The sequence below is a fragment of the Aythya ferina genome, assembly GCF_964211825.1.
Source record: "Aythya ferina genome assembly, chromosome: 2".
Lineage (NCBI taxonomy): Eukaryota > Metazoa > Chordata > Aves > Anseriformes > Anatidae > Aythya > Aythya ferina.
In genome coordinates, this window is record NC_140297.1 from 87,240,447 (window position 1) to 87,260,187 (window position 19,741).

Below are 19,741 nucleotides of genomic sequence, written 5' to 3' on the forward strand. Positions count from 1 at the left end.
TTGAGCTCCTTACTAGAAGAAATATTGAGTTACTGGAATGCATTCAGAGAAGAGCAACAAAGCTGGTGAAGGGAATAGACAACAGTGTTAATGAGGAGTGGCTGAGGGAACTGAGGTTGATCAGTGTGGAGAAGAGGCTGCAGGGAGACCTCATCAATCTACCTGAAAGGTTGTAGCAGGGTGGGTGTCGGTTTCTTTTCTCAGATGCAAAGTGATAGGACTTGAGAAAATGGTCTCAAGTTGTGCCAGGGGAATGTTTAGATATCTGAAAGGATTTATTTATGGGAAGGGTGGTTAGGCATGGGAAGAGGCTGCTCAGGGAGGTGGTTGAGTAAACATCCCTGGAGGTGTTTGAGACATGGATATGGCACATAGAGACATGGTTTAGCAGTGGACTTGGTGGTGTTAGACTGATGGTTGGACCTGATGATCTTGGAGGTCTTCTCCAATGTTTTCCAACCCTAACCCCAATTTATAAAAATGAAAAATAAAAAACCCAAACAATGTATTTTAGTTTCAAAAATAATGGAAGTGGGCCTCAAATGGGACATTTGGGGTATAAAGAAAACTGAAGATTTTCAGAATAACCATGATACTGGTTCGGTTATATCACAAACATAGAATAAAATAATGGGTATATTGTATAAAGACTGATGAAAAATCAATATGCTGCATACTTTAATATAGAGATGCTTCTCAAGAGGCTTTTCTTTTACAAACTGCTAAATAACGTGAAACCAGCTTTGCCCTTATTTGTCATTCTGTTTCTTGTCTCAGTATAAAAGGAGGGTTCTTAATGCTTTCAGAAGCATGGTTTCATAAAGACATGTTGTACTTTGATTCAGTTTGACTTCACCCTCTTTGTGCTTTGAGGTGTGTGCTGAAGATAGCACTTGGGTACTTTTGTCTGCTTATTGGAAGCAATTGACAGCATGAGCACCTTGCAGCTTCCTTTTGAGGTGGAGCTTTGTCTGTTGTCTGCTTCATAATATAAGTCCAAGACATATCAGACAGGAGATACAGCCCGTTGCGCATATGAATGTATAACTCACTTGTGGTGGTTTACAGTTTTGTGTCATACTGCAGACTTTCCATGTAGCTTGTCATTCTTAGTTAAAAATTAAAGTACTGGAATTTATATGCATTTTGACGTGACTGAGAGAAACTAAATGTTAGTTGACCTTTTTAGTCTTATGGTTATCACAACTACTTTTATCTTTTTTTATTGCAGATTCAGAGCCATCACAGTCTGAATCAGTACCTGCAAGCAGTGAATTGAAGCCAGAGTTTCAGGGATGTAATAAGTAACTTAAAAGATGATTGGGGAAAGTAAGGCATTATATGGCTTATGATAAAGTCCACTATTTACATCTTTGTTGGTTTACTTTTGTCTGATTAGATTATTTTAACGATTGAACTCATCCCTGATTGAGTAGCTCAGTTCATTTATAACAGGAGTGAACTTTATTGTGCTTGATGACAGCAAATTCTAAAGAATAGCTGTCAGTGCATATGCCTAGGATTTTCTTTATATATATAGAGCAAAACTAAAGTTCTCTCCTACACCAGACTTCTGCTCCCTTGCTGTTGTCAAATAGTATTGTCCTGTTGCTGCTCATTTGACTATATACATGTACAATATCAATGTGTCCAAACCAACAGGTTTCTTTAACTATAGTTATGCTTGTCACCTCTGACAAAAAACAGTGAGGGAGAACTGCATGGTATGGGAGGAAATGTAAAGAGAAAGACTTGAACTGGTCTGGCTACTTGCAGGAGAAAAGAAGTCAAACCTTCATTGGAAAGATGGCTTCTTAGTGCCCAAAGAACGTGTAGACCAAATATTCAGATTTCTTAGAAAATTCTATTGCTATGCATGCTAGAACTAGTTGATTGGTGATAGTGTTCAGCCACGTAATTAAGCTAAGAGTTGTTGGCATTTCCTGTTACACATTTCCTTATTTTACAGAAGGTGGGTCATTAAGGAAACAGTGACACAGACTAAGCTGTGCATATCTACACATTCAGCCTTTTTAGATGAAAAAAAAATATCCTGAATTTGACTACAAAAATAAATGGTATGCTAGATGTGTTTATTCACACCAGCAAAACACTTTGTACTTTGAAAAAAATAAATTGTTTTAGGACTCTAAAATATATACACTGACATTTTAACACTTGTTCTTTTATCTGCTTGAATTAGAACATACCCTTAAACACTGTGAATAATTAAATACTTCATTATAAAGCCCATTAGAAAGTGGATCTAATTTCAATAGGATATTTTTGCTTACGTTATAAAAAGTTAAGTTTTTAATAAATTGTATTTATTTTCCTTTTCTGTGTGCACTTATTACATGGTACGCCTCCGAGTCCAGGAGCTGAAGATTTTAAAATGTAATACTGATTATGCATTTCTATGAACAGAATATAGAATACTTCAGTAGGAAAAGATGTTCCAAGATCATCTAGTCTGAGTGCCTTCAGGACTAACCAAAAGTTAAATCATCTTACTGGGGGTGTTGTCCAAATGTATCTTGAACAATGACAGTCATGGGGCATCAACCACCTCTCTAGGTGGTCCAGTGTTTGACCACCCTCACGGTAAAGACATTTTTTCCTCATGTCCAATCTGACCCTCCCCTGATAAAACTTTGTGCTATTCCTGTGCATCCTGTTACTGGTGACTAAGGAGTAGAGACCAGCACCTTTCCAAACATAAGAAAATTTAAGTTGCATCATCAAGCTGTATCTGAAAGGGGGAAAAAAACAGACACTATCTTAAGACAGTTTTCACTTAAAAATTGTCTTGTGGATTATGTTCAGGCAACTTAAAATCTTTACATTTAGCATGAAAGCAGAGTTTTTGATGAAATATAGTTTTGTAGGCTAGAGTACCAGGAGATGTCAGAGCTGGAACTTACAGTATTAAAACCTGACCAGTAGAAAGACCTACCAGTCATAAGAGGGAAACACTACGGAAAAGCCAGTGTGAAGAACTTGTCTATGTATAGCGAGCAAATTATTAATACCAGTGGAACTTCAGCTATAAAATTTTACACAAATGCAGTAATCATCAGTAGCTGCTTCATGTTCTGAGAAAAATAACCACTTCATGTCTTTTTCAGAATTAGGCTGTCATATGATGCCTTCTCTGGGAATTCAGCTATCTATTCAATGCAGTCTTTGGAAAAGGTTATAATTTTTACTTGAATATCCTTAAAAAAAACATAATAGAGCTGAGCTTGATCCTGTGAATGGTAAACTGCAACATTAAACCAAGTCTTTGTAGCATACTTAAATTTTACAAACTATCAGTGGTAGTACAACTTCTCAGTCCCACTTTGATATTCTGACTCCTGTTATTGTAGGAGAGCCTTCTTTTACAAGTATGGCTTGTGGTTAACCGAATAAAAATAAAAAATAAAAAAAAAAAAATAAAAGAAAGGGGAAAAGTGAGATGATGATGAAACTCTGGTGTGAAGTTGCATAGCAGCAAGGTAGCCAAACCTTTTCTAAGACTAATTAGTTGAGTAAGAGGTTTTATTTGTTCTTAAGCATACATTGAAGTAATTTCAATTTTATTTTTGTAGATTTTTTTTTTTTGTAAGGTACTTAGTACATATTTACTTAAAAAGTTGGGGATAGTAATGTTACAGAAAAATAACAGCATGGGCATTTAAAAGTATTCACAAATTTGTATATTGCCTGTTCACATAGACTTAAATGTGCTTGCTGCACCAAAATCCTCAAAATTTGTTCCATCAAATAAGAATGCCTGTGTGGGTGTTCAATGCTGACCTGAAGAGGAGAATTCCAATTGTTATTTTCTGAAGTCTTTTCTTGTTAGGATCTTGTGGTTTAACCCAGTAGGCAGCTAAGGACCACACGGCTGCTTGCTCATCCCCGCTCACCCCACACCAGTGGGATAGGGGAGAGAATTGGAAAAAAAGGGAAAAACTCATTACTTGAGATAAAGACAGTTTAACAGGACAGAAAACGAAGGGCTAATAATAATGATAAAAGAATATAGAAAGCAAGTGATGCACAATGCAACTGCTCACCCCCTGCTGAACAATGCCCAGCCTGTTCCTGAGCAGCAGCCACCCCCATGCCCAGCCATCCCCCCTCAGTTTTATTGTTCCTCATGATGCCACATGTTTTGGGATATCCCTTGGACCAGCTGTCCTGGCTGTGTCCCCTCCCAGCTCCTGCTCACGCCCAGCCCCCTCGCTGGCAGGACAGCACAAGGAGCTGGAAAGGCTATGTGAGCACTGCTCTGTGAGAACTAAACCATCCATGTGTTATCACCATTATTCTCATCCTAAATCCAAAACACAGCACCATGCCAGCTACTAGGAAGAAAATTAGCTCTGTCACAGACAGATCTATACAAGATTTCCTGGAGTAATTTTATTAGTTTGAGTAGTTTGATATGTAAAGCTTCCTTGCTTTAGAATATTTTCCTCCATGTTGCAGCTTTAGTCCAGAACTGTCCATTTTTTAGGCAATTGATTGAGGCAGAGACAACTGAGATCCTGTTTTGGTCACTCAGCACTGTTCAATTGCTTTACTAGAGTTGTGTTTTTAGAAATATTTGTAGTAGTGGTTTTAAGTTCAAAAGTGTATGCCATATCCTACTTTAAAAATTCTTTTTTTTTTTTTTTTTTTTTTTTTTTTTACTTCAGTCACTGTTAGCTATTGCCCACATGACATTCCTCAAGTTCTCAAAAGTTTGTTTTATGTGCCATTAATGTATGGTCAGCTTTCCTTAGTCAAGCCAAGGAAACACGTGCTCTGCACTGTTGGCCAACCGAGTCTTCATAGATCACAGTTTGAGTACCATGAGTTAAAATATTAACAACCTGAAGTGCTTTTTCAGACTAAGATTTCTCCTTATAAGAGCAAGTGGTGAACCCTGGAACTTGTGTTTGTACCTTCAGCATAATGCAGCAGCAACAAAAGTTACAAGCTCTTCAAGAGACATCAAATCAAAGTAGTGTAACAAAATCAGAAAGTTTCCAATGAATTCAAGTATGGACAGGTTTTGTTTAAGTCCACCTTATCACCCAGTAACTATGTAATTTTATTTGTTTCTGAGTCAATGCAGTCATGAAGTTGGCTAAGTTTTCAAATTCATCATCAGTTCCATTGAAAAGCAGCGGAAGTTTCTGAGCCTAGAAGGGTTTTCAGAGAGCTGCAGAAGTAAAAAGCTGGGCACTCACTCACAACAATCTAGCCTTACTTGTTTTAAATGCTAGAATGTTATTTAGCTGTATTGTGCTCCATCTCTGAGCTGAATGTCTTTAATAGTAAGTGACATAATTTCATTTGTTTTGGAATACTGATCACTTTGCAAGCCCAAAGATAAAAATGCAGTTATACTTTATGATTTACTTCCAAGTATACTGAATATGTGAATACTTTTAAAAGAGAATTCCAGATGCAGATTTAAAAATAATTTGGCAGTTTAGATACATAAAGAATAGATTTCCTTTTACATGCAACTGCTTAACTGGAGGAACATCTAATGGCTGTTTCCATTTTAATATGACTGAATACATCCTTTATTCTTATTACTGCCATCTTTTTAGATTAGACTTAAATATAAACATATTTCCAGAGATCAGGGTTATATATGCATTAATTTTCTTTGTGTAGCAATGGAAACAAAAATTGAATCGGTCTCTGCATCTTAAGCATGTAAAATGTCATTGACTTCTGCATATCTATTTCTTAAATCCTCATGTCTGCAATGAAGGTGCAGATTTCAGCAAAAGATGTAGAATGAATCCTACTTTTTTTTTTCCATAAAGAGTAGCCACTACAGAACTATGATTTTGCAGTTCTTTGCATATTATTTTCAGAGTGTATCTACATATCATGCAATAGCCTGTAGCAAATAAACAAACACTTAGAAACAGAAAAACAGAAGTTCAATATTGGTGCTTTTTTTTTTTTTTGCTTTTTTTTTTTTTCCCTCCTATTAATAGTTTTAATGACACTAAATGTCCAGAATGACAGAACAACCAAAGTGCAGTAGGTGAATGTCTGAGAAATCTGTGCTGAATTACTGGTTATAAAAATGCTCTGTGGTGAGCAGGAAACAGTAGTCTTTTGGTTGTGAAAGGACAGCCTTCCTTTCCATACATGCAAGTTTTTATCCATGCAGTATAAAAATCTGAAAAGTGAGGCCAGTTACAGTTTTTGTAATTTGTTTTGCCATAATCCTATTATGTAGGGGTGTATTTTTCACGCTTCTAAAATAACACCTATGGACATATTTTGTACTTTCATCTTTCCTAAAAAAAAAAAAAAAAAAAAAAAAAAAAAGAGAATGGGAAGCCAAAGATTACAAAAACAGGAAGCTTAAAACCAATTTAAATTTTAAATAACTTTTTCAGGAGGTGACTGAGAGCAAAGGTTACTACAGTAAGCAGTTACTAAATTCAGAGAGATACACTATTTATTGAACTTTTCAGACAAGGCATCTATGGTAACCTGATTGTTCTTTATTTACAAAAGGAGTAATTTACATTGGTAAATGGCATAGTTGAATGACAAGCCTCTTGAAAGCCAAAGCAGAGTTTTCAATGGATCCTGAGACAAAGGAAGTAATACGCCTATTTAAAGGAAAACTTCCTTCTGCAAAATTAAGATAGATTTCTAAGGTGCTTATTTTGGGTCATATACTACCGTAACTTTCAGGCATTGACAAATAATCAAGGAACAGAAAACAGGAAGATACATGGGGAGACTGAGCTTCTATTTTACCTATTAGAGATTTGAACGGGTGCCAATCTGAATGGGTGCCAGATTTTTCTTAGTTTGTTGAGCAATTATTTTAGTACACCTCCACCTCATGGCTAGAAACACGTCTGTATGGAGGGGATTTCTCTCTTTTATATTCCCATACAAAGTATTTTGGTATGAGATATGAAATTAAGAGGTTTGACTCTAAATGTCCCAACACGTGATGTTGTGATAAATACACTGTGGCAATGTCTTGTGCCCAACGTGTTTGCCCCCAGATGTACAGAAGAATCTCCCAAGAATTACCTGTTATGACAAACTACAGTGTGAACAGGAAAACTGTTTTTAAAAATTGTTTCAGGATTCTGGGCTTAATGTATTTGGTTATGGTGAGAACAATGCTAGTTTTGTGCTTGTGGACTGCTTTATAGTTTTTTGCTTGTTTGTTTTTGGTTTAGATTTCTTGCTAATTGACAGAAAAGGATAATACTTTAATCCTTTTACACTTAGTATAACACAACTGATTAAAGACAGAAACTGAAACAAGTTTATCTTCTACTGAAGAACTCCTGCGTCTCTCTTCATAGATTATACATAATAGTCAAGTCTCCGATTTTTAAGACGGAGCAGTGAAAGTGTTAGGCAAGAGTATTTTCAGTCTCTTTTTCCAGGTTCCTCGGAACTTGTTTCAAACGTGCGGGGCTGCAGCTCTGCCGACAGCTTTTACTCCAAGTATTACATCATTATCACTAGGTGGTGCAGTGGCCGGCTGACTCAGGTTTCTGCTTCCACGGAAATGTTTCAAAACCACACAGCGGGCTCCGCTTTGACACCGGCCTCCCCCCCAGCGTGCTGCCCTGGCTTTCACACGCCTGGGATCGCTGCCGGGAGGCGAAGTCCCAGCGGCGAGCAGCGGCACCCGGCTGCCTCCCTTCCTCCTCGGCACTCCTCGCCAAGGCGCTGAGGTACTGGGCAGGCGAGCGGGAGCCCTTCTCGCCGGGCAGGAAGGGTACAAGCGGCGAAGGAAGGCTAGAAAGCGCCGCTCACCGGCTCTCGCACCTGTGAGGGCGCCTCCTGCCGTGAGGGGACCCTTGGGGTCCCTCGGGGCGGCGCCTGGGGCCGGGGCCGGCGGGAGGCGGCTCGGTAGCGGCCGGGGGAGGGGGGGGGCCGCGGGGCTCGGCGCGGTTCCCGGCAGGTGAGGGGGGGAGGGAGGCGGGCGGCCATTTCGAAGACGTTGCCGACAGTGCTCAAAGCCAGGCGGCAGGTGAAGAGCATCCTCCTCATCCTCGGCCGTCTGCCGTGGGCACGCAGGGATCGCTTCGCCGCTTCACCGCCGTGTCCTGGCCCCTTGCTGGTGCGCCTCGGGGAGGCACAGCCCTGGAGAAGCGCTGTGCTGCTCCCAGCAGCGGCACCCCGAAGCTGCTGACACCTGTCGCGCAGCCCCAAGGATGCCCGCTTTTTTTTCTAAACGTGATTTTTATGCTTTACCTCCTTTCTCACAGATTGTGATACACGCTCGGTGCATCTAGTAAATGTGAAGTTTAACTTCATTCAATAAAATTCATTGCAAATTCAAATGCATTTCCTTAATTCAGTGGCTTTTAACATGCCATCCTCACCTCATCTTTTTTTTTTTTTTTTTTTTTTTTTTTTTTTTTTTTTTTGTATTTCGGTTCTTTCAAAATTCACCTGTTTGCAATCCTGTTGCAAAACTGGCTGCTTTCTGTTTCCTTATGGTGTCATCCCCGGGGCTTTGAGAGTTGAGAACCTGCCTCTGGTAGCTACATGCTGTCAGGCTCTTGGTAAAGGAGGGTAGAGCAAAACTTTGTGATTCAAGACTTCCTGTCAGGGCATTTCCAGAAAGAACCAACTTCTGCACGTAGCCTTAGTCGCTTCTGAAAATAATAACAAATGAATCATCCTCTAATTATGTCTGTCATCGTATTGGTACCAAAGCCCCAGTGATACTTTTGTCTATTCAAATGTAAAGGAGAATGCAGAAGGGAAATTTATTTTATTTATTTTTAATAGGTTAGGGTAATGGATTAGGAAAAAAGAGATATTTAAGATGGATGATGGACTAGAGTGCTGGACCTTCTGGGACTCATATTTGGTTTAATCTTCTTCACCCTGAGGCTGGGCCAGATAGAAATGCTCTTATGATCAGTAGGAGGAGTTTGACAAAGAGAATACAATGAGTAAGATGTTTCCTGGAACTCGGGTTTCAGGCATATGACAGTTAGAGATGAGCTGTGGAGACCTTCTGGAGGCAGAGGTAAAAGGGGACTAGACCAGGTTCAGCCATTGCTGACCATGAGGGAGGTATAGAAGGAGGAGGACTGCCTACCTAGCTTTGAGACTTGCCTCTCTCTGGCCCAGGTCTTGCTTACACTGGAGAGCAGAAGTCATGGTGAGGTGGGGATTATGTTAGGAGGTGGTTAGTTTTGGTGTCAGTGCTTTGGAAGTGGTGGTGCTCAGCTGTAGGAACGGCACATGCTCGTTTTGCTAGAGTTAGAGAATCTGTAGCATGGCTGAATCGTTTTTTGGTTTTAATATTTATGCCAGTGTCATCTCTGTAGAAGGTTTCTGTCACTGTTATTGATGCTTTTTTTTTTTTTTTTAATGTAATTCTAGGTTAAAGCATACATGGCTCCTGGGATCTCAAATGAGAAGAAAAAGGAAGATGAACAGTCTTCAAAGTAAGATTCAAATATTAATTGTCTTGTCCAAGTTCACGCTCACCTTCTTCCTCAAACTGTAAAAATCATTACACAGGCATTTAAGATAAAGTATATGACACAAATATTGATTATAAGATCAAGTATCTACACAGAGTGCTTTTCTGGATAGCCTTTTTCATTTATCATGGCAGTGATTTTTTCTTAGCATAGGTGATGCTTATATGATTTTTAACATGTTGAAATGTTGACTTTGGTTGCTGCCTATAGCTGGACCTACCTGCCTGAAGAATATGAACAAAAATTTCAATCTCTTTGTCTCATCTTTACTTTCAACTTCTTTTAGTAAAATCATATGCGCATGTTTAGTCTGCAGATATCCATGTTCTGTTTAAACCCCCAGTAGTTACATTTGCTTTACAGCAGTGTGGGGGAATAAATTGTCTGTTCCATTGAGTTACAGCCCAAGATTTTTATCAGGCAAACTTTGCCTCTACTGTAAATCCTGGGCATTGGTCCCATGTACAGATAGTAATATGCTTACTTTTATTGCTCGTTTTACCCCAGGGTCCAAGTCTGCAATTAGATTTGGATGGACAGATAACAAGTGCAAGCTAGTAACAATGTGTAACTGCAGTGAGACCGTGGGTTGAAGAGCATTGCTGGTTGGATATGAGATGAAAAAGGTAAAATATAGACACAGCTGAGGAAGGAAGCTCTGTGTAGGCCAGGCGTGAAGACAGTGGTGTTGGCACATACCGCTTGACTTTCTCAGTACTTTTAACAGAGGCCTCGCCTTTTTCCAGTTTATTTCCTGGAGAGAAGCTTTTATTGCTGGTATTCTCATAATGAAGGAAATATTTTTTGCTTGTCTGAGAACAAATTGTAAAGCAATTTCAAGTCATATCCTATTTGTACCTAAAAGCCATTTCAGTAAACACCATCACAGGCAGCTATTTCATCTGCATTAGTGACCTATTAGGTATGGGAGGAGAGTCTCACAACGCCTAACTAACAGGAATTATTCAGAGAGGGCAGCCTGGGAATTCTGCTCATGTGAGCTGGCAATCTCCTGTCTGCTCCTTGCTGAAGTGCAGTAACCTACTCTTTATTTCTCTGAGTTTACAACTTCCTTGAAGAAGAGGATGAGCTGGGTGGAAGGAGAGGAGAGGAACCACCCACATTATTAGGCTGCTCTTTTGGTTGCTGAGGGCAGTAGTTGGTGGTGGGCAGAGACAAACAGGGTAGATCAGGGTGTATTATGTTGGCTGTAATGGCTGCTGCTGAGTAGTTAGTGGCACTAGAGAGTTTCAAGAACAGAAATGATTTAACTTTGGGATTGTAACTATTTTCTTTGCTTTTTGAGGAACAACTCAGTGAACTCAGTATGGGCAGCTAGCAGATTTTAGACTTCTAAAGGTATCTAGTACATCCTGTACAGGATTGGTACATAAGGACATGGAACCTACAGGAAATCACAGCCCTTCTGAGAAGAATTAGAAGACAGACATGATAACCTAAAACATCTAAAATAACACTAACGCCTATGTGTAGTCTCCAGAGTTGTTCCTGCAAAGTCTTTTTTTTTTTTTTTTTTTTTTTTTGCATAAACTCCAGGCAAACTCTTTTCGTTTGTCTCCTCTGACAAAGCAGTCTGAATTTGCTGAGCTGTGCTGTGTCTGCAGTGAGCGTTCATTAAGCTATTAAGTCATCTTCTTGTGTCTGGAAGATATTTAGTTCTTGATTTCATCTCTCAAAAACTGCTTTGAAGTATTGGTTGGTATTTTATTCTAGCTTGTTATTATTGACTAGTCTTTCCTACTTGTTTCCACTGAACTTGAAACATCAAGCACAGAAGGAAGATGTTTTATGAATCATTTAGCTTGCTTAGTCCACTACCAAATTTTCCATGAAGGCAATTCCCACATGCTAAATAGTTCAGTTTTCCCTCATTGCTTTGGCATTTCCTGATTCTTCAAAAATATTTTTTTTTTTTTTTAAGGTGTATCACTTCCTTAGAAGAAGCAACTTAAAAGGAAGTGAATTCTTCTTACATTTTCCTCTCTTCTTAAACTATTTTTCTCTTACATGGTTTTTCTTTGCTTCATATTACCATTTGCTTCTTTCCTGTCCTATTTCCGCTCCTCTGTACTCTTGCTACTGATTTCAGGATGTTGATTCTTTCCTTCTGGCTGGATGACAGAGTTACAGTGAGCCAAATTGCCAGATATTCTCTTTGGGCCTGTCTGCAATGCCCAAAACTTCCCACCCTTCTCAAGTGGCTAGGAGGATCACTCAAAACACAAAGGGGTCAGAGTTTGCTTTTCAACTTTGTTGTAGACTGCCAATGTGGTAAGGTGGCCTATGGAATATTCCCTGGTCCTATTCCCATTGCTCTGCTCATCATAATGCCCTGCACTGGTTCACACCTTTAATATTGTTCAAGGTAAAGTTTGTACTCTTGTAAATGCTTCCTGCTGCCTAGACTATTCTTCAGCAATTGCATCTGTGCAGTGTTCAATATCAGATGTGATTCGTTATGCAATTGAAGGTGTTATGAAATTTAGGATTTCCCTAATGTGATGTGTGATAGGATAGTGCAGACATGCTTAGATGTGGTATTTCCCAACTTTTACTGCTTGAATTTGGAAAATTAGGATCTATTTTATACACGTTTTTGTGTATATTTGCTATGTTTCACAATGCTGCTGTCCTGACAGAGGGAATGCGATCCATCTTTGTAACCCTCACCTGGAGAAAATGAAAGAAGACATCCTGTACCATTTTGCTCTTGGGACTGGTACCCATGATTTTCCTGCGTTGTTTGGAGATGTAAAGGTAAGAAGCTGCATTTCATTCGGCAAGCCTAAGGCTTTTCTGCAGAAGGGAGAATACAGCTGTCTTCAAAATAAGATTAAACAAGGCAGCATATCACCAATTGAGGAAGGAGTGAAAAGGAAATAAGACTTGCAAGTTTTTGCTACTATCAGTATCAATTGAGGATAATAGTTTCTGGCTGTCTCTTCATATAGTGAAAAGACAAATGCTGTAGTCTCTATACAGGTAGAATTCCTTTTGGAGGCTTTGAAGTCAATATCTCTATTATACTAATTTAAACAGGACGAAGCCTTTGGATGCTGTATAAAATATATATATATTTTCATAATTTTTCTTAATGGCCTTCTAGAATAATTATGAGAAGAACCACATCTGTGAATAGTTTTGTGTTAACTTCAGGTGTTTGCATACTTATGTTTATCTTTGCATGTTCTTTGATAACCTGAATCATACAAGTGATTTTGTTTTGTTGAATTCCATCCACAACAGTTTGTGTGTGTTGGAGGAAGTCCTTCACGGATGAAAGCTTTTATTGCCTACATAGCTGAAGAACTGGGACTTGGGAACCAAGATGGTGACTATCCTAACATCTGTGCGGGAACTGACCGTTATGCAATGTACAAAGTGGGACCTGTTTTGTCAGTCAGTGTAAGTGACCATTCAAACACAGAACTGGAATATAAAAGTGTCCAGATACCTCACATACGTCATACTGGCCACAGTTCTTTGATGCAGTTCAAAGCAGAAAATATGAATGCATATTCCTTTTAAACACTTAATAGAATCAGGTTTTAGAGGGTTTTCAGCCATGTTCGAAATAGTCCCATTGGCTAATTAAGAATTCCTTTCTAGCCCTTTCTTGTATAAGGGCAGGTCTCCAAAACCCTAATTCCCTTCTTGTCTTATTTTCCCTCTGCATACCCCTGAGGTGTTGCAGGAACAGCCTTATAAATATTTTGAGCAGACTGACTGTTGTCTTATCCCTACTCACTATCCTGAATAATGGAAAAAAAGATCACCTGATGTATGTGGGGCATTTGAAAAAATGTCTATATCACATCCAGAGCTAAATACCTACAGTGGCATTTTCAAATGTGTTCCCTTAGCTTAAGAGTAGTATTCCATGGTACTTGTGCTGCCAACTCATTTTAAAACTTGTAGCTTTATTTGTAGACAAACTACACACTTGAATTGCAACAACATAAAACTGTAGTATCACTCTGACATTATTAAGCATGTTGAGGTGGACTTACACCTTGCTGAACTTTGTGACTAAATAGGAACAATTGTGTTTTGAAAACCTTTAGCTTAACTAGCCACATTTCAGGTTGGTAAAAAATCAGAGTAGGGTTTTTCTTGTGTTTAAGACAAGTTCTGTGATGAAGGACATTTGAAACCTTAGGAAAGGACACTGATTGTAATTTTGAGAATGTAAATAGGTTGTGATTCAAGATTCTTAGAAATATTGAACTTTATCCGTAGTCTGCAAATTCAGTGTGAGTCCTTCTGTTTGTTTTTCAAAGTTTCTTCAGTGGGCCCGTAAGGTTAGGGTTTTTGCCAGAGGTAATTAAGAGACATTTGGAAGAAAGTATCAAGAGGGAGATATCGTCTAACTCCTTCTTCCATACGTATTTTGCATTGTCTATGTGAATGTCGAACATGAATTTCTGCTTTCATTTCAGCACGGTATGGGCATTCCTTCTATATCAATCATGTTGCACGAGCTGATCAAACTGTTGTATCATGCCAAGTGTTCCAACATAACCCTTATTCGCATTGGCACCTCGGGTGGAATAGGTATTTCCCCTCTTGATTTCCTTTTTTCTTCAAACCAAAGAATGTAGGGATATAGGAATGTAGGGGAATAGAGTGTCTCTTTGAAAGTCAGTGATTTATGGTAAAAACAGTTGTCTGCAGGAGACTGAATACATTTAATCGTGTATCTTTTCTTTTATTCCCTGTTCCTAATTGTCCTTCCATATGAAACAATGAATTGTTTTGCTTCTATAATTTTGCAAGGAAAGGTAGTATCAGCTTCTCTGGATAGACAAAATGCATGGAAGAGATATGACAAAGTGAGAAGGACATTCCTGCCCTATATGAAATAACAGAGATAAAAAATCTAAGAGGAAAATGTCAAAGTTTCATTCTTTCAAAAATATTTGCAATAATAAACTGAAGCAGTTAGGCATGCACAAAGAAAAACTCTTTGTGAGTTAAGGGGCACCTTTAAAAGAAGCAGGATAGGGTCGAGATGTGTGTTTTCATGTCTGTGGAAACTAAGCATTAACTACATTATGCAGTTGTGTCTGTTTCTCTTTACTGCAGGTCTGGAGCCAGGCTCAGTGGTTATCACTAGGCAGTCTGTAGATGCCACCTTCAAACCTCAGTTTGAACAGGTTGTTCTGGGAAAAACCATAATTCGCAGCACGAATCTAGATGAAGAGCTAGCTAAAGAGCTGATGCAGTGCAGTAAAGAAATCAATGAATTCAATACAGTCATTGGAAACACTATGTGCACTTTGGATTTCTATGAAGGTAAGGCTGGCAACAGGCCAACAGCAGCATATTGGTAAGCAGCAACAAATCCCTACTGAACTGTATTTTAACATTAAAGTTCTAGTCCAATGAAAATACCACATCCCACGCTTTGAGCTGTCCTGTTGACTATAATTAACAAATGTTTTAATATACTTAAAATCAAACACTGTGCTTAGCAATTTGCTGTATCAAACTTTTAATTTTGTGGGGAATTATTCTACTCACCTCAAACAGGTCCTCTGAAATGCTTATAGTCCACTATACAATTTTCGTGAACTTGTCAGTTAGGTATGTCTGTCATAAAATTTCTGAAATTTACTGAGGCGTCCAAGAGTACAAGAGGAGTCACTTGTATCTGTTTTGTTTTGTTTCCCAACTAGTTCAATATCTAAATTTTGTTTGTTTTGTTTGTTTGTTTGTTTGTTTTTTCCCTAAAGGAAATGTCGAAACTTGTTTCCCATGCACAACTGAAGACAATATTTAGCTGAGTTGTGTCAGTCTTGCTACACAGGAGAGGCAAACCTCCAAGGCTTACTATGAATTAGCATGTAGACATTCAATTGCTTTTCTGGTCTCCCAGATCTGTTAATAAAAATCTTCCAAATCTTGCGAGAACGGATTGTAGACTGCACCTGATACTGCTTTCTCTAGCAGTTACTGGCAGTGTGAGGTGACTAAGGGTGCAATGCGCAGGGGAACACACATTGTTACTAGTCTACAAGGTGGGTCAGAAGCAGACAATGTCAGTTTGTGTATCTTTTCAGACACAAAAAGCAAGGCCAAGCAACACCTAAAAAAAAAAAAAAAAAAAAAGCATCAGGAATGTTCTCAGTACATAAACAAGAACTGAAAAAAAGCTCAGGGATATTAATTTAGAAATACACCTGAAAACAAAAGGATACTGTGTAAATCACTGTGTCATTTAACTATACTGTAGGTAAGGTGCTACCATTTTATCTGTAGGCATTAGTCTTAATTTGAACAAACAAATTTTCTCAAAGAATGGTGCTAGTATTCACTATTTAGCTTAAGAGACTCCTCACCTCCTACCTTTGTAAGGTACTATCAGAAAGACATTTTGAGGCCCGGCAGTACTTCTAGGCAATGATTAAACATGCAGGAAAAAGTGCAGCACTTCTGTACAACTTAAAGGAGATGTAGTTTGTTGCAGAGTTCTGACACGTCTCACGTGGGAGAAACTACTTGTTACATTTTCCTGTTTATGAGTTTGACAGTTTAAGATGGAGAAGACCAATTAAGTTACTGTGAGTCATATTATAAAAAATGCAAGTAATACACAGAAACTCTAAAAATAGCTAAGAATCACTTCGTCTTATTTCTCTTGCATGTGAAAAAGATAGTAGTAGTAAATAGCAGTAAAGCCTGGACACTGTATAGGGGAAACTGCAATAATTGGGTATTTTAGAAATTGAATTTGTTCTGTGACGTCCTCAATCTGAAAATTTCTCCAAAATGGCTTTGCAGGACAGGGCAGGTTGGATGGTGCAATCTGCTTATACAATGAAGAAGAGAAACTGCAATATTTGAAAGCGGCTTATGATTCTGGCGTCAGAAACATTGAGATGGAATCTTCTGTCTTTGCAGCAATGTGCAATCTGAGTGGTGTCAGAGGTAAGCTAACATGAATTTGCTTTATTCAAGCTAGAGGATTTTTTTTTTTTTCTGCAGTGCTGGCAATTTCTGGCACAAACTGTGAATGTGGCTTTAATAGACCTTCTGCATGAAACATCTCTGGTTATAGTTCTGTTACTGTAACTGCTTGATTTGTGTCATATGTATTCAAATCTTATGCAAACTGCTTCTCATATTTCTTGTATAGTTTAGGCCTGGTCATTTGTTATTCCAGCCCTTGGCAAGCACACAAATCATAAAAGTACCTAATTACCCTATAGAACTAATTTGTTTTATTCATTTAGTTCTTGAAGTTTGCTGGAAGCACCTGTTTAATTTAATCAAGCAGCTGATTCTCATATAAGTAAAATTTTAATCACTTCCTATACATTCATATCAAATTGAAAACTGATGTATTTTGTGTAGACTTAGAGCTGTAATTCCTAAATAGTTAAAGATCTTTGGAAGCATCATGAATAAACCATTCCTAATTATAAAATGAGATTTTAATATTTTTTCATAAGCTAATTTTCAGTGAATTTTGGTGAAGAGAAAAAAAAAACACAAAAAACAATTAAATATGATGCAATACAACATCTATTCACTTACCATGTTAACTGTAGTCTCTCACTTTCCTTGGCAGAGAATCTGCTAATTCAAAACATCTTTGTTTCTCAAACTTCCTTAGGTACAAGGAGAAGGAAATTAACAAAAATAAGGAAAAAGGCCGATGCTTATATTGAACACCTTCTCTTCTAACTGACATGAGAGTTGTTAAAAATCTAGCCCATGGTATCAGTAATCCATTAGGTAGCGCGCTCCTTTTTGCTGTCTGTACTTTGGAAGTTTGCAACGTGTGTTAATGTTCATGCTCTGCAAACTGTCACCAGCAGAAGCCCAGGTACAGAAGAACAACAGTAGAGATCAGCTTGAGTGAAGGGAGGGATTTGGTGCTCTGGTTATCAAAAAGTAGCAGGTTAGCCTGAGATAATCCACAAGATCCTCATCTATTTTCCAGGCTCCCACAAATGCTGAAACAGTTTATCTGCTGGCTCCCGGATTTACAGTGCAGGAATTCAAGTTAGGGGTAAGGCAGATGACAGTGGGCAGCAAATATCTGCTAGAACAGACAGTTCTCTGATCAGTTCCTACCAGTCAAGCCCTGGATAGTTACGAAATATAATTCCTATCTAGAAAAACATGAGTTGTGAGTATAATGAGTATCTGGAGACGCCTAAGAGCTCTTGCTCTGCTAATGTATTGATCAGTTGTCTTAAAATTTTTGTAACTTTTTTTAATGTCATCCATAGCATGCTAGTCCTGTAGTGTTTTATGGTACTGTACACTGTTTTCTAGGGTTTGTTTTCTATCACATGTTCTCATCTCATAGCTGTTTGTTCAAATGTTTATCAGTTTGGACTGTTGAAGTGCCAGAATGTCATTCCTATCTGTTCATTTCATTCCTGTCTTTTCATTTCTAGCTGCTGTAGTGTGTGTCACTCTTCTGAATCGTCTTGAAGGGGATCAGATTAGCAGCTCACATGACATACTTGTGGAGTACCAGCAGAGACCGCAGAAATTAGTGGGATATTTCATTAAGAAAAGTCTTGGGAAAGTATGAAATGTCCACCTTTGGTTTTTTTAGAAGCAGAAGGCTTTTATACAGCTGAAGTTATGGTCATAACTTCAGTGCATTAAAGATCTTTTGCTTCAGAATAGCTTACAGCATTCTCTGTGTCTGTGGAAGTTAATCACGTATGTCAATGTGCTTTGGAAACTGAATGTGCTGAATGGACTTCAGTTAAGATTAATTTAGTTTTGTGTTGCTGGGATTTAAGACTCACATTTCTGTGAACTGGAAAGTGGATCTGTTTTGAAGGACAAGCTTGCTATAATGTATGAAAAAGCTTTATTTATCCCTGCTGCTAAGAAGAAAATCAAATGTGTCTTGCAAAGTACTTGCAAACCACCAAATTAAAATTAACTTAAGAATGCTAATCCTTTCACATTGTATTTTAAATATTTATATATATAATTGCCTTTGTTGCTTTACTTTATAAAGAAAACTTAGAGTGAATGTAGATTATTTTTTCCAGACTTCGACAGATAAACAGTATTATTTTCATATATTAAAATTTCATGAAATTGCAAAGTGTGAGACTAAATTTCCTCAGCATTAAGGACTTGACACTTATGTGTTGAACATCTGTACTTCTGAGATCCTGAGTTAACCCAATAAGGTCATTCATGTCCTATTTTAACTATGCCATTGAATCAGCATCCAGGAAACACACTGGAATTTTGCATTGAAGAACTTGAAATCTTTTGCTGAATCCTGGCTCCTGCTGAGTGAAGAGGAACCACAGGCATTCAGGAGATGCACAGCATCTTCACAGGACTGCATGATGGTAGTTCATTTTCTTCCTCACATTTTGTTCCTTTTTGAATTGGTTTTCATCTCTACTCTTGCAACTTCTTCAGGAAAAAGGGAGAATACCTATTGACTGTACATGCCACCAAAACTATTTCTACAAAGTTTTCTGCACTCATTGGCCTAGCACTTGTTTTTTATTCTTATTTTTAAATCATGGTCATTGCTGCTTTGTGGTTAAGAGTATAAACATGTGGTCAACTAAAGAAAAATGTGTTTATCTCTCTCTCTACTGCAAGGGATAGTCCAGCTGCTTTTTTTTTTTTTTTTTTTTTTTTTTTTCTTAATATCCAAACATGGTTTAAATTCCTGTGATTTACTAATTTAGTTCCCTTTCAGTTTTAAAAACAGATTTTCTCATTTTATGTTCAGGATATACAACAAAGGTAAGCTTTTCAAAAGAGCTTATTTTCATTTCCCCTGGTTGACGGAAGGAGGTGGGAGGGAAGGATTCCACATTTTGTTTGAACTGTTCCTCCCTTACTTAAAAAAAGAAAAGGAAAATCTGTGGTTAGCTGTGCCCAGTAGTTGCCTGGGCATTGTGTGAAACCCTGTGAGGTCCCCAGGAACTGTGTGGCAAAGAGCATTCTTGCCTGCAACCTCCTGTTCCCAGACCAGTAGGAAGGAAATAAAAATGAGATTGCATAAGAAGCAACGTGCCACCCTCAAGGCTGACAAGGAGCCTACACGGAGTTGGTTGGTATGGGTTTGGAAGAGAGAGCCCTCAGCAGACTCTCCTTCCATGTTCTCCTTCCCACTGTTCCTTACGACATTGTACTTTTCTTCCTGCTAAGATATTTTTCTTCTGTGCTTTCTGAAGGTGAAGTAAGGGGATGTATGGTTTAAGAAAAAGAAAATTAGAAATCAA

At 38.3% G+C, this 19,741-nt stretch overlaps 2 protein-coding genes across 11 annotated transcripts in view; both read left to right on the forward strand.

The window, feature by feature from the left end:
* Nucleotides 1-2,335, forward strand: part of LOC311432080 (uncharacterized protein C7orf57 homolog) — a 75,388-nt gene extending 73,053 nt beyond the window's left edge. For all 7 annotated transcript variants that reach the window (XM_084510142.1, XM_084510144.1, XM_084510148.1 and 4 more), the window contains one exon: nt 1,232-2,335. In XM_084510142.1, coding sequence (XP_084366268.1) covers nt 1,232-1,308 — 77 coding nt within the window. In that variant the 3' untranslated portion in view covers nt 1,309-2,335. The remainder of the gene's footprint in view (nt 1-1,231) is intronic.
* Nucleotides 2,336-7,503: 5,168 nt separating this feature from the next.
* Nucleotides 7,504-18,594, forward strand: UPP1 (uridine phosphorylase 1). 4 transcript variants are annotated; one of them, XM_084510138.1, is made up of 8 exons: nt 7,504-7,718; nt 9,388-9,452; nt 12,152-12,269; nt 12,759-12,917; nt 13,952-14,066; nt 14,598-14,807; nt 16,296-16,442; nt 17,924-18,594. In XM_084510138.1, the coding sequence occupies exons 2-8, from the start codon at nt 9,400-9,402 to the stop codon at nt 18,061-18,063; spliced, it is 942 nt and encodes a 313-aa protein (XP_084366264.1). In that variant the 5' UTR covers nt 7,504-7,718; nt 9,388-9,399; the 3' UTR covers nt 18,064-18,594. The 4 variants fall into 4 exon arrangements, with proteins under 4 accessions (XP_084366264.1, XP_084366263.1, XP_084366265.1 ...); XM_084510137.1 differs by lacking the exon at nt 7,504-7,718 and adding an exon at nt 8,818-9,028; XM_084510139.1 differs by lacking the exon at nt 7,504-7,718 and adding an exon at nt 9,063-9,168.
* The last annotated feature ends 1,147 nt before the right edge of the window (nt 18,595-19,741 follow it).